At 39.2% G+C, this 22,394-nt stretch overlaps 3 protein-coding genes across 19 annotated transcripts in view; 2 read left to right on the forward strand and 1 right to left on the reverse strand.

Annotated features, from left to right (window-relative positions):
* CG46307 (uncharacterized protein) overlaps positions 1–12,444 on the forward strand; it is a 28,342-nt gene extending 15,898 nt beyond the window's left edge. Inside the window, exons 8-19 of the mRNA NM_001347785.1 lie at positions 14–231; positions 290–582; positions 645–770; positions 1,117–1,304; positions 1,786–1,924; positions 3,670–3,726; positions 3,822–3,908; positions 3,975–4,056; positions 4,882–4,974; positions 7,385–7,597; positions 8,275–8,617; positions 11,569–12,444. The gene's annotated coding sequence lies outside the window, so the exon portion shown is untranslated. The remainder of the gene's footprint in view (positions 1–13; positions 232–289; positions 583–644; positions 771–1,116; positions 1,305–1,785; positions 1,925–3,669; positions 3,727–3,821; positions 3,909–3,974; positions 4,057–4,881; positions 4,975–7,384; positions 7,598–8,274; positions 8,618–11,568) is intronic.
* Nhe2 (Na[+]/H[+] hydrogen exchanger 2) overlaps positions 1–13,790 on the forward strand; it is a 29,688-nt gene extending 15,898 nt beyond the window's left edge. For 2 of the 12 annotated variants that reach the window (NM_165355.4, NM_136244.5), the window contains exons 8-20: positions 14–231; positions 290–582; positions 645–770; positions 1,117–1,274; positions 1,786–1,924; positions 3,670–3,726; positions 3,822–3,908; positions 3,975–4,056; positions 4,882–4,974; positions 5,694–5,909; positions 7,385–7,597; positions 8,275–8,617; positions 11,569–12,444. In NM_165355.4, coding sequence (NP_724311.1) covers positions 14–231; positions 290–582; positions 645–770; positions 1,117–1,274; positions 1,786–1,924; positions 3,670–3,726; positions 3,822–3,908; positions 3,975–4,056; positions 4,882–4,974; positions 5,694–5,909; positions 7,385–7,597; positions 8,275–8,617; positions 11,569–12,061 — 2,518 coding nt within the window. In that variant the 3' untranslated portion in view covers positions 12,062–12,444. Of the gene's footprint in view, positions 1–13; positions 232–289; positions 583–644; positions 1,079–1,116; positions 1,305–1,785; positions 1,925–2,447; positions 2,463–3,669; positions 3,727–3,821; positions 3,909–3,974; positions 4,150–4,851; positions 4,975–5,693; positions 5,910–7,384; positions 7,598–8,274; positions 8,618–9,539; positions 11,520–11,568 lie in introns of those variants that run through there. The other 10 variants (NM_001259188.2, NM_001273731.1, NM_001273732.1 and 7 more) reach the window with 10 other exon arrangements.
* Positions 13,791–13,973: 183 nt separating this feature from the next.
* Dap160 (Dynamin associated protein 160) lies at positions 13,974–21,882 on the reverse strand. 6 transcript variants are annotated; one of them, NM_001259189.2, is made up of 12 exons: positions 21,774–21,882; positions 21,160–21,547; positions 20,713–21,087; positions 20,104–20,543; positions 19,752–20,013; positions 19,544–19,691; positions 19,211–19,477; positions 18,247–19,137; positions 17,648–17,896; positions 17,292–17,565; positions 17,050–17,223; positions 13,974–14,564 (listed from the first exon to the last, which is right to left on the reverse strand). In NM_001259189.2, exons 2-12 carry the CDS (start codon positions 21,321–21,323, stop codon positions 14,236–14,238), a joined length of 3,573 nt encoding a protein of 1,190 aa, NP_001246118.1. In that variant the 5' UTR covers positions 21,324–21,547; positions 21,774–21,882; the 3' UTR covers positions 13,974–14,235. The 6 variants fall into 6 exon arrangements, with proteins under 6 accessions (NP_001246118.1, NP_001260663.1, NP_001260664.1 ...); NM_001273734.1 differs by lacking the exon at positions 13,974–14,564 and adding an exon at positions 14,811–16,641 and having other exon boundaries at positions 19,752–20,025; NM_001273735.1 differs by lacking the exons at positions 13,974–14,564; positions 17,648–17,896 and adding an exon at positions 14,811–16,641 and having other exon boundaries at positions 19,752–20,025.
* Positions 21,883–22,394: the final 512 nt, after the last annotated feature.

The following is a 22,394-nucleotide window of genomic DNA, read 5'->3' on the forward strand; positions in this document are numbered from 1 at the left end:
ACTTATTCAACAGCATCACTTTCTGTGGTATCACAATGAAAAACTATGTGGAATCTAATATTTCACAAAAGTCGCATACGACTGTCAAATATGCCTTAAAGATGTTGTCCAGCTCGGCGGAGACCATTATATTTATGTTCCTAGGCGTGGCCACTGTGAACAACATGCACGTATGGAATACGTGGTTTGTAGTGCTGACCATTGCCTTCTGTTCAGTATTTCGTGTCATTGGTACGTATTTTACACTGTACAAAAACGAAGTTTTTAAATTCATTTAATTTTCGTTCAGGCGTCATTTTGCTATCGGCCCTTGCCAATCGCTTCCGCTTGCACAAATTGTCCCGGGTGGATCAGTTTGTGATGTCCTACGGAGGATTGCGTGGTGCTGTGGCCTTTGCCCTGGTGCTGTTGGTGGACGAGAATGTGGTTAAGCAGAAGAACATGTTTGTTACCACCACGATAGCTGTGATTTACTTTACTGTCTTCCTGCAAGGAATCACTATAAAGCCGCTGGTGAAAATCCTTAATGTCAAGCGCGCTAATAAACGCAAGCCAACCATGAATGAGCGCATTCATGAACGGGTCAGTTATCTACACAGCTCTAAGGCACATGGATTGGTTTATCTAAGTTTAATATATTACAGTTCATGGATCACTTGATGGCTGGAATTGAGGATATAGTGGGCAAGACGGGCAACTACAACGTGCGTGACAAGTTCAAGCGTTTCGACAATCGCTTTATTCGCCCGCTGCTGATCAGAGATCTTAAGGTATTTTTACATCTAAGTTTGTAGATGGGGTCAAAACGGTTAGGTCTTCCAGAATATGAAATCTCTAAATCTATATGTATACCCAAACTGCCATTAGGAAATTAATGAATTGCATTTATTGGACCACATTCCCATGCAAAGCTATGAGCGAGCATTGAACACGAATAGAGGGCCGAGTGCATCAAATGCAGATGGAAAGAGCCGAAGGCAACGTCGTTACTCAAGAATATCTTCTAGAATGAACCCTTTCAGAAACATGAATGATAAGATTTAGTAATAAGAACATAAATAAAAGTCAAGTCGATCTTATACCGATTTATTTTTGTTGATTTCCAACTTAACATAGGGAGCTGAGCCGAAGATCATCGAGACGTACTCCAAACTGACGATGCGCGATGCTATGGAAGTTATGAGGCGAAATCCATCCACTATTGGCCAGATGACGGGAACCGAGTCGATGAGCGCCCTTTTCCGGAATTATACCAATAACTATATTGGCGGCAGGTGGGCACCGCCAACCATATACACCACCTGGTAAACGAATTTTGGATTGAATGATTTCTTGCCTGTACTCCCACCAAAAAGATCGTATATTGCATGAGTACGAATAAATTCGAAATTGATGTAGCTAAAATATTCTGACTTGAGCATGAATTGCACAAAACTTTTGTTTAACCAAATTTGCAGCTAACAAATTGAACACAAAGCAAGCAGAAGTGTTACACAAGTGTTTCGTTGAGGCTTCTTAAATAGGGAAGCTGTAAAAATATTTAGTAGTTTGTCGTATCGAGGTAAACTCGTAAAATAATTTGTTTTTGTGAAACACCTCTTTTTAAATTATTGTACATCAATGTCTTCGTATATCTAAAATTCGTTTAACCACTTCTTTAGTTTTTACTTAAATCTAAAATCTATTCTTATCTGTAATATAGAATAACTCTCTCTCTCTCTCTCTCTCTCTGTCTCTCTGATCTCTGATAAACTTGTACTTATAATTGTGTAAACCATTCTTTAGCCCCAGTCTGACAAATCTAGACAATACCTGTTCCCGTAATCTGGACATGGCTGAGCTGGATTATAATCCATCCAAGAAGGATCTAACCGATGCCAGGATCCATCATCTTTTGGCCGAAGAACTGAAGCCTTATAGAAGGGTATGTATTGGGCGTATATTTATCACTTCATTTGCAATTCACGTTTTGTAACAATAAACTCTTGGTTGGATAATCTATAGCAACCAGTTTTACCTTTAAGCCCCCAAGATTATCACAGCCCAAAAGTTTTTTCTTTAAATTGATACTATACTATATCTACCGATCTATGTCTCCACCTCTTCACTCTATAGTAGTCACTAAAGAGTGTTTATGCAAAGTTCTACTGTAACTTCACAATCGATATTTATTTTCGTTTTGTACTATGGGCATTTAGTTTCTCACACTCTTCGCTTCTGGCTCTAAATATAAATATTTTTGGCTGCCTATACTCGTACACATATTTGATAACTATAGACATATTTCTATATAGATATACTTGTGATTAATCGTTTATTTAATTTCTTTCCCGTTGTTTCGATACTCAACATCAACTACTCGACAACGTGTTAAAATAAATCAAAACTGCTTCAAACTTTCGTGTGCTTAACCAATCAAAAATAAAAATTTCAATATTGCGATAAAGGCCTCAATACAAATGGTACGAATAAATTGGTTCATTGGTTTTTTGTTTAAATTAATTTGGTCTGTTTCCTGGTTAATTTACATAAACTCCTTTCGAATTAACTAATAAAACTTGTTCGTTTAAATGTTACACGTTGTGTGTCTGTATTGGTGTTATTTTATATTAAATTATGCTAAGCTATTGAAACTGAAAGACCTCAAATGCTTTGCAATTATCAGTAAAAGTAGTAATGAGCTAAAGCGTTTAAAAAATTGATTGAAGCATTGGACAGTTTCAGGATATAATTATTTAATAATAATAATTCAATTTAAATAACTCTCCGTTCTTCAGATAAAAAATTTTTTTGTATTGTATAAAAAAACGATAGACAAGAAAAAATATATGTAGTTTTTTTTGTATGTTGTACTTGACAAATTGTAAAAATAATTGGGAAAAATAATTAATCAGAACCTAGTGCTAATAATTAATTGGCCAACATTTTATAGACAACTATTATCAATAATATCAAAGGACTTGCTTGGTTTTATTTAGATCTAATTAATAGATTTTTCAATTATCCAGATTACTAATATTTGTGTCTATGCAGAATGTGAATGTTTATTAATGAATTCTCAAATTTTTAAATTAATTAAGACATCAAATCTTAATATATGGTTATTAAATAAATAATAAGTCAAATTGGTTTAAAATCGTGAACATATCATTTAAATCATATATCTTGAAAGTAATCTTGGAAAACTGTAACAAATTTATGCATAAAGGTTAATAATAATTGAAATTATTAACCATTATTTGTAAATTTGTTACAACTTTCCAAGATAACTTTTATTTCGTTTAAATCTTTCACTTTTACTGCATTCTCATTGTCCAAGCAACATATTGTAATTTACTAATATATTTTGTCTGTCAGCATTCGCTGAGTTCACCATTACGTCTCGTACACCCTAAGCACTTGAAAGGAATATAATTTAGGCCCAGCACCTAATAGATATTAATCTCTACTCGTAAGGTGTACAAATGTTTATTGAAAGCCGTTAAAACTTACTCAGTTCATGTTCACGTTAGTCAAATGCAATTAATCGTAACATATATTCAAATTATTAAAATGTAACTGTCTTATCTGGCAACCTAAGTAACCTGCAAGGCCACATTTCTCTACTTACGTCATTGTAATGCCAATTTATGATTTCGATATTAATTTGCCTCATCGATGTTTTTACAGCACCGTCGTCTTAGTTATAGCCGACACGCAGTAGATGACAGAGATTTGTCAACCCAGGTGAGTACCTGTCCACCCAAAACACCAGCAACTCGCTTCTGCCAATTGCATATCTGTTTGAAAAAAATTCTAACCCAAATGTTGCTCTCTTGCAGGTCAATTACAAGATGCAAATGAACTTCAGGCGGATGTTTAATGATCGAAAACATCACAAACGCAGCAAACGTGGTGCCAGCAACAAGGTGAGCGCCTTCATTTATTTTGTATTCGAAGAATTCTATTTTAATGGATACCGCCACTATCCACAGGAGGCCAAGGAGAACGTTAAGCAGAATCATGTCTCGTTCCATGACTTTCAACAGAACGGCACCACTAAGCAACTCACCAATGGTACGGAATCGAGTTCAAACCATTCACGAAAAAAATCTTACAGAAAAAGACATACTCACAATTCACTTAACAAATATCGTAGATTAGAAATAGGTAAATGACGCTAAAATCAGCAACAAATTTTTATACAATCGAACAGCATATTGTTCTAGTCGAAAAAATGTCCGTAAAGTTTATCTCGAATCAGTTCGTAGAGTTAACGATCATAAAGTTCTTATTATTTTCTTTAAGTTTCTCATTGTACAATGATCAGACTGCGCTGTCTATTTTTCGTGCGATTCTTAGTTTGTAGTGAAAAGTGAAGTAAATTTTAAGTTCCCAGTAAAGTTTCATGCGTCATACTAACCTAATTCACGATACTTTTAGTTTCCTTGTAAAGCACACCGTTAAAACCAAGTTTTAATTTTTTTTTTATGTTCTTCATAAAGGAGTTTGTTAGGTTTGGCAAAATCATGTCATTGCGTTACTGCATGTCTTCTAATTTCATTTCCGTGTACAAATAATGAATACTTTTATGAGCTCCTTTAAACCTATTATCAAAATCGATTTCATAAGGAAAAAAGTAAAAAAAAAATTGGTATTAATTTGGTAACTAATTTAATTTCATCCGAATCCTTCTCTTTCTCCCCTGCATCGCGCTTCCTTCCAACTGATGCCAAAAACCACACCCATTTGGCCAAAAACCAAACTCGAAATTTGTTCACTAATCGAAATCAATAACCCAACCTGCAACACACACTCATAATTATCCTGACTTGCCCGATTGTTTGTTTACTCATTCCGAACCATACAAAGACTATATTAACAATGTGCTTAATGAAACAGCCGAGGAGTGCCAACAGAATCCCAACGAGATCAATGTTGTTGGCCCGAGCGACGATTGGGATGATGGCCTGACCTTCACCGCCAAATCATCACGTAAGTGTTCATTCCTATTTGTATTCATTCCCATTTTTTTTCTTGCAACTAACTTATGAATAAGGAGGTTGTCTACATAGAGCATAGGCAGCCCCTAGATGGTTAAGGTTATCTGCCCTCTTCTCTGTATACGTTCATTTGTATATCATTATTTCGCCTGCTCGAGTGAGCCACTTTTCTCTACATTGTCAGCAGTCATATGGCAATATCTGAAGTTTTCCATACATCTGTATATCCTGTTTTCTGCCCACCTTGTTTGTTTTGTTCACACAAAAATGCCATCACTTAATCGAATAATTGAATCTTTTTTTGCCTGTAAAGAACGAAATCTTCAAAGGTTGTACGAGTATGTGTACATAAATCGACTAGCTGAGTATAGTAACACGTTTTCTGTATAAGGTAGTTTCAAACGAATTGAATAACACAGATTTGAGGCCAAATAATATTTTTCTGGGAAGAGCTTTGCTAGTCCTGCCCATTTTCTGTTTATTGATTTAGTTTTAATTGTATTCTTGCATTTGTTTTGTATCCTACCCCTTATGAAGAACCTAATAAAAGCTATAACAACGAAATTTCTACATATTTTTCTTGTTTTATGCCTTTCCAATTATTTCGAAAACCAATCACTTCAATTAAACCAAAACACAAACCGAAACAAATGTTGCTTGGCGAAAAAAAATATATAAACACATAAAATAATTACAAAAAATTACGATTAGCTGACTCGGATCGTGCCAATAACAATTCTCTGATAGCCCACATCCAAAACCTGCCGGGTTTCGATGCCTCCAAGGCCCGTATCGTCGTCCAGCACTATGCGCCCAAGGCCGACGACAATCCGGACACAGATATAGAGTCCCCGGAGCAGGCCATTGGGCCCACGGCCGCCGAATTGATATTGCCGTGGCGGCGGGATCGTTCATACCAGAGCATTGGTAAAGACATCCATCATATTCAGAGCAACCATTCCACCCACAAACAGATCAAAACAGCAACGACATCTGCAACAATCGTTTTGAATGATATATAATATAGCTCACTTCTCGATCATTTGCGTGCTTAGATTCATGGTCATATTCGAACTGAAGCTTTCAAACACATTTGCAAAAAGTTATTAACATGAACTATTAACTTCGATATTTTTTCCGACGTTCAATACATTTTTAAGGCTTCAAAAAAGAACCAACATTTATAGCTTACTACCTTTAAATGTCAAATCATTAAGTATTTTTAGGCTTGACCTGGTAAAGAGATACTTTCGAAAGGGGTCATTATCAAGCAAAGCCTGTCGCCTTAACATTACTTTGAATCTAGAATCTAGAAAATGTAACTTATCCAGAGTCCAATGAAAATCTCACCTACTCACCCATACATTTCACAGCATTGCGTGTTTTTAGAAGTGTCTTAAACTTGGTTCAATCTAACTTATTCAGCTCTGCGCGATTCTGTCGACTTTTGTGTCGTCACCTATTTGATTTCAGTTAATCATTTACTATAATTATTTTCCCAACGCGATGAATTCTAATGCCTTGATTTCCATTCCCAACTTATTAGACGTGCTGAGTGTTGCCTAGACGTAGCTGCCCATACAATTAGTAATCATTACATTTTATTTGTGCGTCGTTAACGTAAATTTACTCGTAGACGGCAATTGCCATTGATTGGTAGATAGTTTTAGTCCTTGAATGAAGTTGGAAGTTGTTATTGCCAAAGCTCGAAATAACCAGCATTTAGCTTCATTGACTTACCAAAAACAATTTGAAAAGTCACATTAAGTAACAAGTTTGTTACTACAAATTTCTGAACAAGAAGAAGCGTCGAAACAGAGCATGGCATTTTTGTGCATGACCAAATTTCTGTTTTGTATTTTATATTTGTACTTTTTCGTTTAGACCCTTTAAATCGAATTTATTGTGTGTTTTGTTTCTTATGGCACACTGGTGGATGTTTTTCAGGAAATGGCCCTCGAAGCATTCAACTCTATATTAAATTTTATCACCTGTTCGGCAACACATAAATTGTTCTAAAAGCTCACTGCAAAATAGCAAAAAATTTACCTTCAGCTTCAGTGGGCCTTCTTAGGTCGACCCATGTTATATAAATCAATCTGTCGCCAAGGAAAAATAATGATTTTAATTTCGTTTTGTGAAGCCTGATTTGTCTTCAGTTATGTGCACTTTGTTTGTCTTTTGCCCTTTGACGTATTCCTTGTCTCATCAACTACGCTTGAGTTTAAAATATGTTGACAATATACTCTGAATTGGCCAACCACAAAGCAATCGGCAGCTAAAAACCAAAACAGCAGTTAAAACTGTTTGCTGCATGCAATGCAAAGCCAATAGTTTTATTTTTCGCTAAAATACAAAAATTTCCATGCATTCATATTTATCGAAATTTGTGTTTGATCTAGTGGCCGAACATCCCATTCCCGAGGAGGATCGTAATCTGTCCCGCGAATCCGACGGAGAAAGGCGTGTGGCCACACCCACCGCCACGGAATCCCAATTGCCGTGGAAAAGACAGGGTGACGAATGCACGGATGCAGTGCAGCAGAACGAGTTTCCCGCTTGGGCCTCCAACAAGGAGTACTTGGCTTACAATTCCCCCAGTGCAACATTCCTAGGTAATGTATACATACCCACATTAACCATTTTTTTTTTTTTGTGACAATAACTCGGTGGGAAAAGTTGACATTCACACAAGAACTTGGAAATAGTTATGAGAGGGCTCTCCTAAGATTCTTCTTTTTGTGTTGAATATTTATGTCCTCAGTTTATTACTCTTTGTGAATTGGCAAAAACCACTGGCTGGGTACACAGAAAAAAAGCGGCGCTAGTTGCCTTTGTAAAATTTTGAGATCCCATGTTAAATGACGAATTTTTAAATTACTTAAATACATAACTGCAATCGCTCTAATAAATACATACTCGTCAAGGTTGCTTGTTTTCTGTGCAAGCCCAACCCACATTGTCTATATCAATGTGGCTTCTTACTTGTCTAAATGTAAATAGCTTAAATGTTTGTATTTTGACCACAAATGATATAATGATACAAATGCTTACTTATATCCGATTGCAAAATTGCACCCAGTTTTTATGTGGCTTTACTGATTTGATGTTCATTTCGTTGGGATTTTCCTAAAATATTCGTTTTTCTATCTCTCTTTTTCCCGCATTGGTATTCCCCGATAACTGTTGCCCACTTCTACACCCACCACCCACCCACAACGTGCCACACGATACACCACACGAACTCCCTGTAAAAACCACCGAAAACGCGTACAACGATCCCGCAACAAAGGTGGTATAAACAAGCCTAAACAGCCCAAGTCCGTCATAGGTCTCTTCCGCCGTGAGAGTTCCAGCTCGAAGGCCGGGAGCGTTGGCGTCGGCAGCACAGGAGCCATGGACTCCGCCGCCAGTGGCTCCGAAACGATGGTGGTGTCCATGTCCAGCCAACCGCCCAACGCTCCATCGACGTCCATCCACAATCCGCGGCTGGACAAGCGCTCCCAGTCGATCTCCTCAAGCTCGCTGGGCGCCGGAGCCCATCAGCTAGGTCCGGAGGGTCATTCCGGCCCATTTCCGGTTACGGCCAGTCATCGGCGGAACGTGCGCAGGGGCTCCATGCTGGAGCTAAGCGGGTAAGTTCGATGTCCACTTCGTCAGACACCAAAAGTCTGCGCACATTATTCTCAATCTTCATGGTTTTGTGCAAAAGTTATCTAGTTCTTTGTGTTTTCAATCAGACTGAAATGGGTCCTGTACATACTTTAGCCGTATATGAAAATCCTAAAATTTAAAGGAGTAATATTTTGAAAGCGTAACTCTGAATTAAATATGTCTTGGGAAAAATCCTAAAACATCAAGTTAAATATGTCACATTTTGTTCGAATTTCAGAAATATAAATTCTTATATCAAATCGTGAACAAATATAAATTGATATAAACAATGAGACAGATGTAGACGGTATCCTGTGAATTCTCCCAAAGTGCTAGCTAAAGACCCATTTCAGTTGTATTTTCTTCATTTTACGCCTGTACACTAATAGCCTACTAATATGTATAACACTATGATTTGCCATAGGCTTACCTTTAAATTTAAAAAAGTATTCAGTAGCTTAGCTATATATTTTTTATTTGCTTTCGTACTTTTTCTCTCTTATTTGTTTAAAAGTAGTACAAATTTTCATTGATTCGATTCCTTAACTATCGTTTTCATTGAATTAAATAATGATCCTAAACTGGCCCTTATAATTAGCACAATGTTGGTATGTGATCTAGACTTACAGCTTCCACGTCAAAACCTGCCTGCCTGGCAAACCTTTCTGTTTTTCATTACAAAAAGATTTTAAGAGCATTTTTCCAGCTTCTTGCATAATCTTCCCTCTTACTCTTATCCGTCAACTTATCCACTTCCTGTCTTAAGTTGCACCCTTTGTCGCAAAGTAAAAAACGTTGCTTGCATTGCAATTCTATACTGCAAAAAAAAACCCTATTCAGTGTATGTGGATATTGTGTGGTTGAGCCGCGTCTGTGTCTTTTATTGTGATGATTATTTTACAGACTCATTGCAACTGGACGAAGGCCCAGTAGAATTTTGCAATTTAGTCCGGGAGCAACTAACTTACTAGGGTCAGCCATGATTCCAAGTCCTTCTCCTCCACCTCCTACTACTTCAACAACAACAACAACAACAACAACAACTACAGTAAAACCAACAAGCACATCAACCACCAAGAACAACAAAACCAACAATTCAACAGATACAACATCAGCAAGCGCCACAAACTCAACGCCAACCTCCCCGAATTCGGAGGACAGCGCCACATATACGTACCATACGAAGTAAAGATCTAAAACTGAAACGAAACCAAACCGGCCATTAACGAATTTCGATACTCTGTAAAAAGAAACACAATTCCCAAATACCGCGAATACTGGCATATGACAACTCTCGATTTCAAAAACACTAACTATATATATACACGATATATGAGTACTGTATATAGAGCCACAGATCAGTGCATATCATTGTAGAGTAACAGTTTTTAGACCGTAGGATAAAATTTGCTAGCCCTATGTCCTTTCATCTAAGCCGAAATCGATTTCGTGTACTTGACTCGATTCTCGATGATAATAATCTCGCATTGGCTTCAGACTTTATTTCTTGCACTGACTCAAAACAGATCTCTAAACTGGCCCAACAACTTTCGCCCTTTTCCCCACAGTACATAAATTACTCCGAAATTAGGATGTTGTCAATTGGTGATGTGTGACCGCTTGACTCAGTGGCAGGCAATCGTATTTTTCATTGGAAAAAGTATGCTGGGTTACTGGAGTTGTTACATTTCGTTTGCAGTTTTATGGACTAGTGCCCATTTTTTGTATAACAGTCCTAGTACAGTAATAAAACAAGTATACGATTGTAGTACAACCTAATTATTTATTTTTTCCATTGATTTTTGTGATTGCACTCAGTTTTTATGTCTTTTATATGCGTGTTCGTTTTATTTATATAACAGTTTTGTATTCCATATGTCCCTAATTAGCACCCCGCCATTTCCAATCTAATTATATAACCCAATACCCAAGACTATGCAAAGCAATTTCTAAAAAAAAGGTTAACAATTATTGGAAGATATTACTTAATACCTTTGTCGTGTGATTCTTTGTTTGTGAATATTTCGAACCGGAAAACCCGAAACAAAATCCAAACTAAATCCTAACTAATAACGGTTTATAAACCAACTACATTGGTAAACAATTTGATTGAAAATTATATTTTTTAGCGGCGTCTCAATTGAATCTGATTAATCAAATCCGAAACGAGCACAGAGCCAGAGCAATTAACTAGCTAAACTGTACAGTAAATGCACAAACACTCACCATATTTCTACACGCACACAAGCACACACTGACACCAAACTGTTATACAATTGAGAGCACCTGTGATAACTTTCCCTAGACACAATTTCTATGCCTAAAGCGTATCTTTAAACGGCTTTAATCACACGAACTATGTGTAAGTATTAGACAAAGTATCCTTCCAAAGTGTCATACGTATAACACAGTGCCTGGGCTCAGCACAATTAACAATCGAGCCCAAATAACACCCACACTCTTCTCTGTGCTAATCCCATTTTTTACGTAATCTGAATTTACAATAAAAATCCAAACGGCGGACTCAAAGAAATTGTATTGTATCTATTTATAAAAAACAGCAGTGCATCAATTTGAATGTAAAGTAGAACTGTTATACTGTGCCTTAAACATGTCTTCCTTATAAGCCTCTCTCCATCTTCCTGTTCCATTTTAATTTGCTTTGATGTAGTGCCAACAAAAATATATTTAATTTATTTTATTATATTTAATGCTAACGTTTTTTATAAATATAAATAGGAAATTTAGCTGTAGCCTCTCATGCTAACATTAAACCATACGATTATCCACACGAAATCATTTGCCAAAATTGATCACAACTGACAACTGACATTAACTTTCTACGCCTTCTCTTCACATCACCTCACCATCGATAACCAACCACCAACCACCTACAACCACCGCACACTCCACACGACACCACCACCAACAGAGACACAATACCGGAGGAGTCGTCGTACCAGCACGGACACTCCAAGTCCTTGTGCGAGCCGGCGGACTCCGATGAATGGGAGGGAGCACCGTTGTCCGCAGCCGGCGGAGCAAACAGCGAGCTTTTGATGCGAATGAGCGGCAGGGAACCACTCCTGCCACGCCCATCCAACACGCCTCGTGCCCAGATTCGGCGCATGAACGCCGGGGCGGTGGGCGGTGCAGGCGTGAGCCAGGCGGGCCGTAAGAACCAGGTGACCAAGGCACTGTTGGACTACGAGGATTCCGAAACCGACTCCGATGAGAACGATGATGATGAGGACGAGGACTTCGATTCCTACGATGACGAGAACATTGTGGTCACCACCTTTACAACACCGGCCACGGGCAGAAGACCGGGATCTAGTCCAGGATCCGGGTCAGAAGCCAACACCGCCACTACCACCACGACAAGCATTCGGCTGACCCGCAACAACGACGAAAGCATCATTTGAGTATCAAGCACGGATGGCGACGCGGAGGATCTGGAGGATGATGAGCCACCGGTGTCAGCACCACCATCTAACAATCCAAAAAGTTTGCGTCTGCATCTATTCCCGTATGAGATGTTCTAAGCTCACATTTAAATGACCTAGGTCGTAAGACAAAAGTTGAAAAAAAACGTTGGAAAATAGTTTCAAAATAAGGTTTAGACCAAAAAGGTTTATAACTATATTAACATATGAATCGGACAAATGTTAAGATAATGGAATAGCAAAAATTGTATATAACACCAGATATGAATAACTTAATTAATTTCTCTTGGTCGTTTAAGTCGCTTTTTAAGATTTTTAACTTCCAGTTTTGTGCTTAGTCCCGATCAATTCTTATTATGTACCACAAACATATATATCGAAAAATAATTTAGTGATTTCAGCTGATGTGTTCCAAAATAGCAAGCAAAAAAATTGTGAATTGTGTAATAATTAACACAGCGTAGCCAAAGTTCATGTTAAGCGTACAACTAACGTTTATTTCTTTATTTGTAATTTAGACAAAATGTGCTAACTGAAAATCACATTGCGAGTATATGTTGCAAGCAGTACTTAAGCGCTTACTTAGTTTAGTTCAATTTTAGTCTTAGTTATTAAAGAGTTTAAAGCAATTAATTTCCGTATAGCCGCAGAGTCAGAACAAAAAATAATGCAGTAAAGTTTGTCTCAGCTGGAACTGTCAGTAAACTTGCATCATTCATCAGTGTAAATAAATTTTTGGAGTATTTCGAAACTGTTTTGGGAACGGCAATGACCTCTATATGAACTGTATGATTTGGAAACGGTTCTTAAAAGAGGCTTTAAAGCAGGTTATGAAGCAGCGGATTTTCTACAGCCTCTATGAGATCTTACATCTTGTTGTAATACTCCAGCCCCCTTATAACTAGTTTCAAAACAAGGTTACTTCGCAGATACAGTTGAGCAGAATTTTACCTTACCCTAACTATAAAATATACACAAATGAAGTAACTGGTGTTTGACAGTAAAACGGACAGAGTTATGTAACTTAAAATTATTTTTGTAAACATTTACGTACGATAAAGATAAAGATATAGATGCCCAATGGATCATGTTTGAACGAGCGAGAGTTTTGCAATAGCTTCTGTATGGAATTTGAATGTATGACTAGGATTGAGTTAACCAAGCATAAGCGTGAACGTGCTCAAATCCCAAGTAAAAACTAGGAATAGTTGAAACAAGTAGATTTACTATGCTGACATAGATTTGAAGATGCATTAAAAGGAAGAAGGAACTCAAATTTCCAGACCAGACACCCACGGGACACACGGAGTCAACTGAGAACACAGTAGCCAATATCCGGAATGATACTTATTCTGGAACCTACCTACCTAAATATACTTGCGTGGACTGCTAACGATAGAGCGTGGAAATGGAACACATACCTACCTACTACGTTTAACACAAAATAAATGCATATATTTTTAAACTCATGGGCAAACCGCATAGTAGCATAGAACTTGAATTAATCCATTTACATACCTGTAAACTTGGTATTTTGTAATCCCAATAGGTTCTGTACAAGAATGCCTTCGCCAGATCAGATAGAATTGGTTACTTTAGTTCTTCGCATTTTATTTTTATCAGTAAGACAATAAACAGCTACAAGAAGAGCTGGATCTTGGAAATTGTCATTTTGAAATAAATCATTAGTGGAAAACCAAAAAATCAGAGCTGTGTTATAATATGAGCAGGTTTACTAAATGAAAATAAATTATTCTCCTGAATTTCCAAAGTCAACATTGATTGTGGTGAAAACAATTTTTATTGTGGACGCTCGCTCATAAATTACTTGCTTAAGAAAACTAATATTGAATTCAATTACTGACTAAATCGAGAACGTGTTTGCAATTTTCATACCGTAGGCCCTAAGTTGTGCATACTTCAAAACTAAAAATAAATATTGATAGCGCAAGATTAACAAAAATTTAATAAAAACACACGGTGCAAAACCTAAACAAAAAATTGTAAATTGTTAAACTGATTTTAAATAATTTATAAGAAAAAATTTTACTAAAAATAAAATTATTGAGGAAAGCAAAACAATCTTAACCCACACTTGCAATTAGCAACTAAGTATGTTGTATTTGTATGGGCGGGTTTGTATGGGTGTTCTTTCACCAGCAACGCCACTGACGAAATCGTTTTTTCGGCAATTCTGGCTGCCAGTCGACCACCACTGCTTTGCCAACCAATTGATTCCCATTTTCCTGAAGCATGGACTTGGCCAACAGCTCATTGCACTCAAACCGGACATAGGCACATCCCATTAGTTGGCCATCCCGCCGCTTGGTTATGTGCACGGCCTGAATAATGCCTCGCAGCTTATTGTTGGATGCATCTCCGTGCTGTGCAGCCTGGTCGATATCGCATCCGCGCCACTGTTGCCATAACCGCTGGATTCCCTTGGATCTTCTAGAACAGGCACCTGGATCTGGCTTGATCTCTGCGGGTGTAGAGGCATAACTATTATGAATACTCTTTTAAATGCATTCGTCAGGTGTGCAGCCCATAAAGTTCGCAATAGCCGAGTGTACCCATGTTTCGGACATAACAAGTGGCCACTGCAAGAGATCATAGATATCATAGATATACTAAATGTACAGAACTACCTGCTACACACTCCTTAGCGAATCTACGAGTAACGGAAAGAGAAACGTAAACATTTTGTTTGATTTTCTTTTATACATTTATTGCACCAAATATGTGTAATTTGTTATTTTCATAATTTAATTTAATATTTTTGCTCTTCTCTTTTTGTTTTTGTCTATCTTTGAAACTAATATATTTCAATATGTTTTATAGTAGTTTTTTGTTTTGTTTTTCTAGAAGAATTCACTTTATATTTACTCGAATGCATTGCACGTCTGCAGAAGAGTTCTGCAAGTTCTGCTCACCTCTCACCTCAGCTTGTATATAGGTAAATATATCGATGGTCTTCATTTCGCGTTTAAAGTGATTTTTTAGTGTAGGTGTGCTAATGCATTTGATCGGTATTTTGCGCCTCGTCAGTAATTACGCTTAAGCATTGTTTACAATAACAAACTTTTGTAACGATTAAACAAGTACGCTTATATGAGTACGCATTATATGTATGCAGGAGTGTATATGCGGGACGCGGAATGTACGAATATCTCAATTAACATATTTGCTTTGCGTTTTCTAAAGAAATTGTAGTATTTTCTGTATATATTAGGTATATGCTATGCTTCTTTTGTGGTTCGTTCAAAGTTATTAGTACATTTATATGTGGAATTAAACAACCCAACATTTGCTACATAAATATGTGTTAATGCTTTTAGAACTTACCCACCCAGCTGATCAGTTGGGATTACAGCACCAACTGATCGCAGCCATGTGGGGCTCATAACGATTCTTTACTTTGGTTTCATTTAATATAGTTATAGACGCATATGTAGTCGTGGTATGCAATAACAAGTTACGATTAAGTTAGTCCGTTTAAAGTGACTGTTTGGTTATCAATTTGAAAGGCATTCGACAGTGTTTCTTCATATGTACGAGATAGCGTAGATACATGTGTAGTGTGATTTGTTAAATAGACTAAATGTAACTAGCATAGAATGATTCGAACAGTATAACGTGGCCCTCTATAATATCCGACTATCAATCCAATCGGGTGGAAAGAACTATGTGTGGATTTTGTACATACTTAGTTTTTACATGCAAACAAATGTAACATTATCAATGAGACAATACACGTAAAATTAATACAGTTATGGCAGTTCAGATAAGCGCTTAACTTAGTCAATAAATCAAGTACGTTATTGTTAAGTTAAACTGAAATTAGCCATTACAAATATATTTCCCGTTTTTTCATTAAACTTGATGTCTTTATAAAGATATAAGTAAATGGTCATCATGCTTAATATTTAGTTAACAATAATGTATACTCCCACTTTTGGTTTTAATACTTTCAGTATATACAATTACATTCGGATATTATTGGAAAACACAGAAAACCATCGTTATAGATACTATTTGCGTATTTGTGGTAGCATTTGGGGAAAAAACTGCTGAATATTCTGGATTTGATCGATAAACACATCTACATTTAACAAAATTTCAAGTGTCATTTGATATCCTTATATATATTGTAGTTTCCATATGCAGATTATTATATAAACCCTTTAAAATGTGACTTACTAAAATTCGGTTGTATCTTTCGTTTGATTTGTTACGAACGTGAGAGCAGTGTTTGATTCTATAAATGATTTCACATGATATCTGCCTAATTCTATCAAGTTAAGGGAATTTTACACCGAATAGGATAAACATTATGCATAAACTTTCAGGTTCAACAATGAATTTAGCCAACTTATAGGCTTTCTAGAATACTGTACGAATTCCCGTTAGGTAATTACTGAGGATATTGATGCTGCTGCTGATGCTGATCTTAAGCTAACCCAACTCCCAAAGGATCATGTAGATTATCTATCGGATTTTCTGTATGCAAGTGCCTGATGCCGCTTAGAGGCCAAACCCGAAGGCTCGTTATACGTTTCCTGTTGGCAATTAAGATCGAAATTGGATTTAATTCTTTTAATTTATGTACAATAAGTGAAATACAAAATATAATTATGCCGACTAAATAAATACATAAATGAAATAACACTAGAAATTAGCTAAGCGAAAATAGAGAGGTCGCTAGTGATAAGCTTAGGAGTAAATCTAAAAACTAAATAATCACAATTAACAATTAGATACATCTTGGAAATATTGCAACAAATAAACACTAAAGTGGGGGTTTCAATAGCGAGAATAGGCGAGAACTTATTGGAATCGATAATGGATAATTCGAAAATAATAGTAAACATAACAATATGTGTACGGAATGTGGTAACTAGAGAGCTAAGCTGGATCGGTATGTGAGATTCACTTCTTGGTGGTGCCATTTGCTTTTGCTGGCTTACCGGACGTCACGAAGGGCCCCACATAGTTGCTAGGGAAGAGACCGGAAAGGCCATTCAGCTCGCCACGCCACCACTCCGGCTCATCCCGACCCAGAACGCTAATGATATCGTCCTTATCAAACGACAGCTCGTCGTCATTTTGTGCTTTGTACGGATAGAGAGCAATGACCTTGTCTGCATGGGAAAAACGATATAGATAAAATAATTTATTTAAATCATACTACGAATATTCAAAAACCAACCCAAGATCTGTTCAGTCATCTCGATTCGACTACCGGAAACCGGAGTATTCCGTCCGCTGTTGCGCCCGCCTTGGAGAACCTTCACGTAAGTGGCCGGGAACCATCCGATCTGCCGCCGTCGACCCTTTGCCTGCAGCTCACCCTCCCACCAGCCGGAGTCCGTCTTTTTACGGATCATTATTAATTGGCCTCTCGTCAGCGAAAGCTGTTCCGTGCTGGTTGCCTCATAGGGCGCGATTACTTGAGCAATCTCAGACCGCTTGGCACGCATTCCCTGCAAAATGATGACGAAAAAGATGTTGGTTCATTAAATGAAACAATAAATGAAGTGGTAACGGGCTGTGTCAACTATTTACGGGTGTCATGGAAGAGGTGCGTGACATGGGTCGGCTGTAGCTCTCGGCAGGCTCGCTGCTCTGTGTTTTGGACTGTGTATTTATCTGGGAAACTTCAGTGTCGAGGTCTTCGTGCGCCTCCTCGGCGCCAACGCCTGGGCTAGATATCGGCTGCTCGCTGGGCTCCTGAACAGGCAGCGGCTGGTAAACCTGCTCCTGTGCCTCCACGGGAGCAGCGGTGTAGGCAGCGTTGCCGTTTAGCGTCGTCTCCTGGGTCAGTGCAAGTGTAACACGGTAGCAAAAAGCACAGCACATGAAAAGCATTGGATTAGTAGATGGACGTGAGGGCAACGGTTAGACACGACTCTAGACTTCGGGATTGTAAACTCTTTACAAGTAAGATAAAGTGTTGGCCTGTATATTTAGCGTTTATATTCTCTTATATGGGAACTAAATTCACTTCTCTCTTATATAAATAATGTCGCTTACTTTTTTTTAATATGAAATTGTACACGATTTTGTATACATAATAATATTATAATTCTTGATTCTAGTTCCAATCAATTTAAAACGCAAATGGCCCCACACATTACTTAATTATGTACTATCTATCCACTTACCTGATCAAGAGATTCTACCGGTTCGGCAGCGGCTGTGCTCGCTGTGCCCACATCAGCCTTTTGGACATAGTTCGAAGGAAACATGCCCGTGCGGCTACCAATGGTACCTGTCCACCACTCACCCTCCTTCTTGATGACCATGACCATCTCACCGGCACTGAAGCTCAAATCGCCTTCCTCGGCGGACTCATAAGGATATGCGGCTATATAATACTCGACATCGCCGGCGGCAGTCAGATCTGCGGAAGCTGCCGGAATCGAGCTGGTATTGATATTGTCATTGTAGGTGTCAGCCACGGTGGCCACTTGAGCATCAACCGGGGCTTCGACAGCGGCGACAGGAGCAACTTCACCGACTTCTAGTTTCTCCACATAGGATTCAGGGAACCAGCCGGTGTGGCCATTTATTTCGCCAGCCAACCATCCCGGCTCGGCGTTCTGCTCCAATGGCACCAGGATAATGTCACCAGGCACAAAGGTAATCTCCTCCGCGTTGCGTGCGTTGAACTCGTATACTGCTTGATATTTCACGAATCCTTCTGGGGCCGGTCCCCCTAAGTCCACAGCTGGAGCGGCCAGTGCGGAGATATCATTGCTCGCAACTGCGTAGGGATCGGTGACAGTCGTACCCGTCTCCTCCCAAGCACTGGAAGAGCCTGTGTCCCAGGCCGACGATACACTAGTTTCGTTCTTTCGATTGTACTTCAATTCCAGCACCGAGGTGCGCTGCACATCGTATTCCTTGTACAGATCCTCGCACTTTGTGATTAGAGCGGAGAGCTCGGCCTTGAGCTCAGACATCTGTACATCATTAGTGTTGATGTCCTCCTTCTTTGACTCAATCTCTTTACTGATATTCTCGACTTTATCCTTTATTTGGTTAATAATTAACTGTTGAAAAAGGTAAATAGTATTTTAGAGAATCCGTTGAATACTAAAACTTTACGTATATGCCAAAGCTCACCTGCTTGTGGGCGAATGCGGCATTCAGTTGCTCCTGCTGCGCATTCTCCCCTCCCAAGGCAGCCCCGCTGGCCTTGCTCTTGGCCTCCCACTTGGCCCTCTCTTGGGTGAGCTGAAGCAGTTTAGCGTTCTGTTCCTTAATCCGCGCTTTCAGCTGCGACATTTCGGACATGGAAGTGTCGCGCTGGGTGCGCATTCCGTCGATAACGGTCTTTACGTTTGTCACGCCGGCACGAGTGTCGCAAATCCTCTGCGAAAGCTCCTTGATCTGTAATTAAGCCGAGTTAGTTAGATAGGCCAGCCATATAGATTAGTTGTACTTTAAGAACATTACTTTTTCATTCAGTGTGCTGAGCTCCACATTAAGCTGGGTGTTGTGTGCCTTCTGCTTTAGAACACGTTCTTGTTCCCTCTCCTTCTGTGCGTTCATTTCGGCAATTCTAGCCTGCTCCCATTCCTGCTGGCGCTGCTTCTCAAGCTCCCTGATACAATAGAAATTGTATACATTGTTTTGTCGCTCAAAGCAAGATAAAAGTCCTTACTTTCTGGCCGCCTCCTTAGCCTCCAGTTCCCTCTTGCGCTGCTCCTCCTTCTCCATCTCAATCTCTCGCTGGCGTTGGAGCTGTCGCTCTAGTTCCTCCTGCTGCTTACGCTCGGCCTCCAAACGAGCCTTTTCACGCTTATCAGCCTCTTCACGCTCCTTTCGCTCTCTCTCTTCCCGCTCCTTGCGCTGCTGGTCCTCCATAATTTTGCGCCTACGATCCAGCTCTGCTTGACCCTTAACATAATTCTCCTTTCGCTTGTCTTCGAAGGAAGCTGGTGAACGCGAAATCACAAGTGTTAATATATGGAATATATTCACATGTTTGGCAACGGAGTTAATTAAGCACTTACTTTGTCCAGGTAGTCCGGCTGTTGGGTCAGCATCCACGACTCCCACTCCGCTTTGGGATGAAACAGATGCGTGTCGGGAGGCCGGCTGTGAGCCAGGACGGGATACCACCCCTGAGACCGATCCCGGTCGCGATTTTATTTTGCGCAAGTTGGGCGGTACCCATTCCTGGGGCAAGGTAACCGGAATTTTCTCACCAGCCATGGCCTTCTCGCATAGGAACATGGCAAGAATAAACTCGTCGCAGTTCAGCCGTCCATCGCCGTCGATGTCGGACAGCGTCCAGATTTGGGCCAGCGTGACCTGGGGTAACTTGCTCTGTACGAGAACGCCGCGTGCCTGGGATCCAGTTAAGTAACCAGATCGGGTGCGATCATTAGCATTGAACACCTGCGTGTATTTACGCTTTTGGGCAGCTTGAACGGCCCATTCTCCTTGGTTGCTAAAAGGATAGAAGTTGATTGAGGAGTTAAGAACAGATACGATATTATATATATGTTTTTGCTAATATTTCAATAACTAAGAATATTTGAAATTTAATTAATTAAATTATCTCTTCTTTGCTACATTAATAATATTAAATCATTAATTCGATTCTAAGTGATGCTTACACAGACTCGATCGATGGCGCTCGCTCTGAGATAGACGTGTGGCGACTAGGTGGATTGCTGGTGGGGGGTGTGGGGCCAGACGGCACTGAGACTCCAGGCGGTGAAATGACAGTAGCCACAGCCACCGGTGGAGCCACAACGGGAACAACTGGAGCTACTGCCGGAACTATTCCCTTGAGTGGATCCAAAGGGCTCAAGGAGCTTGTGGAGCCACGTGGCGTCATCGAGGGGACATCGCCGGTAAGAGACGACAGCAGGCTGGGAGGAAGAACCTTGGGAACGTCCATGCCGCGCAACTTGAGGTTGATAAGCTTGCAGGCTATGCTGAACTCATTGATGTTCATCTTGCCGTCGGAATCAGTGTCCGCCAGAGCCCTGGAGATAAGAAAATGAGTAAGAATTAACACTCTTATCGGTGGATGATTCATGGGGGCGTAATATACATACCATATTTGGCCCAGGATCAGGGGCGGCAGCTGGGACTGCAGGAAGAACCCTTTGGCCTGGGCGCCGGTAACGAATCCTGCCTGCGGCTGGAGTGCCCTAAACTGTTCCTGGTACTTCAAACGCTCCCTCGGGGTCACAGCCCACGCATCCACCGCCGAGTTCATTTTGGGCAAACACTTTATCCTAGTTTCCACGGAAAGCTCTTCCTCTTTATCGTCCTTTTTCCGTATGCGTGTGTATTAGTGCGCTCTCTTCGGCTACTTTTGAGTACACATCAAATACAAACTCTTTCGCTCCGCACTCTTTTCGCCGCTCTCTTTACTACGTCTATCGCCTATTCAGTATCCACCACCCCCACAAATTTTCACAATGGATTTTTATGGTTTACCTATAAAGCATTTCCAAAAATATTAAGCGATCTCAATGGACAGGTTGTAAAGATAGATTGCCCCCTTTACTCGCTTTCTGAAGGTTTTAGTTTCTCTTTAGTAGGCGTTTTCACTTGTCAACCGCATAGCCACGAATTAACTGATAAGTAATGATGTGGTATGGTCCCCGCCAACGCACACGTTATTCTCTTATATATCCCTCTTAACTGTAATTTTGTTGCTTACTTTTCATCGGAACAAGAAAATTTTGTATTTGCGTAAATTTTAATCAATATTTTATATGATAGGATCCTATATCGACGAACGATAGGCTCCGATAGGTACGGACTAATAATCGAAGGAGGGTGACCGTCGCTTGTTTCTGTGATTATAGCAAGCAAGTGTTGAAAAGTACGGTGACCTTAAGTTGGATGTGACTATTCTGCAACGTTTTTGTTTTTAGCCGCTAACGGATTTTTAAATAAATGAAACAACTACTGACTATGAGTAATATATTAATTATATTACTTCTACAGTGAACCTCATAAAAATTATGTCGGCAGTATGATGCATTTAACACAATACGAAAATGTATACCTAACCAAAACATCAACAGATCGCAATAAACAAAATCGAAGATTAAAATTCGAATATCCAAAATTATAAGAAAATGTTAAGTACAAGTCAGTTAAATTATTTCAACTATTTTTTTCTTTTATTGTCTTTAATATTTCTATACAATTAAAAATGACAATTATTCAGAAATCTTTTGTTCCGGATTTAACGGAATTGTTAATAATAGCATCAATAACATTTGTGTATGAAAATGTCAAACAGTTTTTATTCGTTGACAGTTCATGACAGACA

Source organism: Drosophila melanogaster, chromosome 2L (genome assembly GCF_000001215.4).
Source record: "Drosophila melanogaster chromosome 2L".
In the NCBI taxonomy this organism is placed as follows: domain Eukaryota; kingdom Metazoa; phylum Arthropoda; class Insecta; order Diptera; family Drosophilidae; genus Drosophila; species Drosophila melanogaster.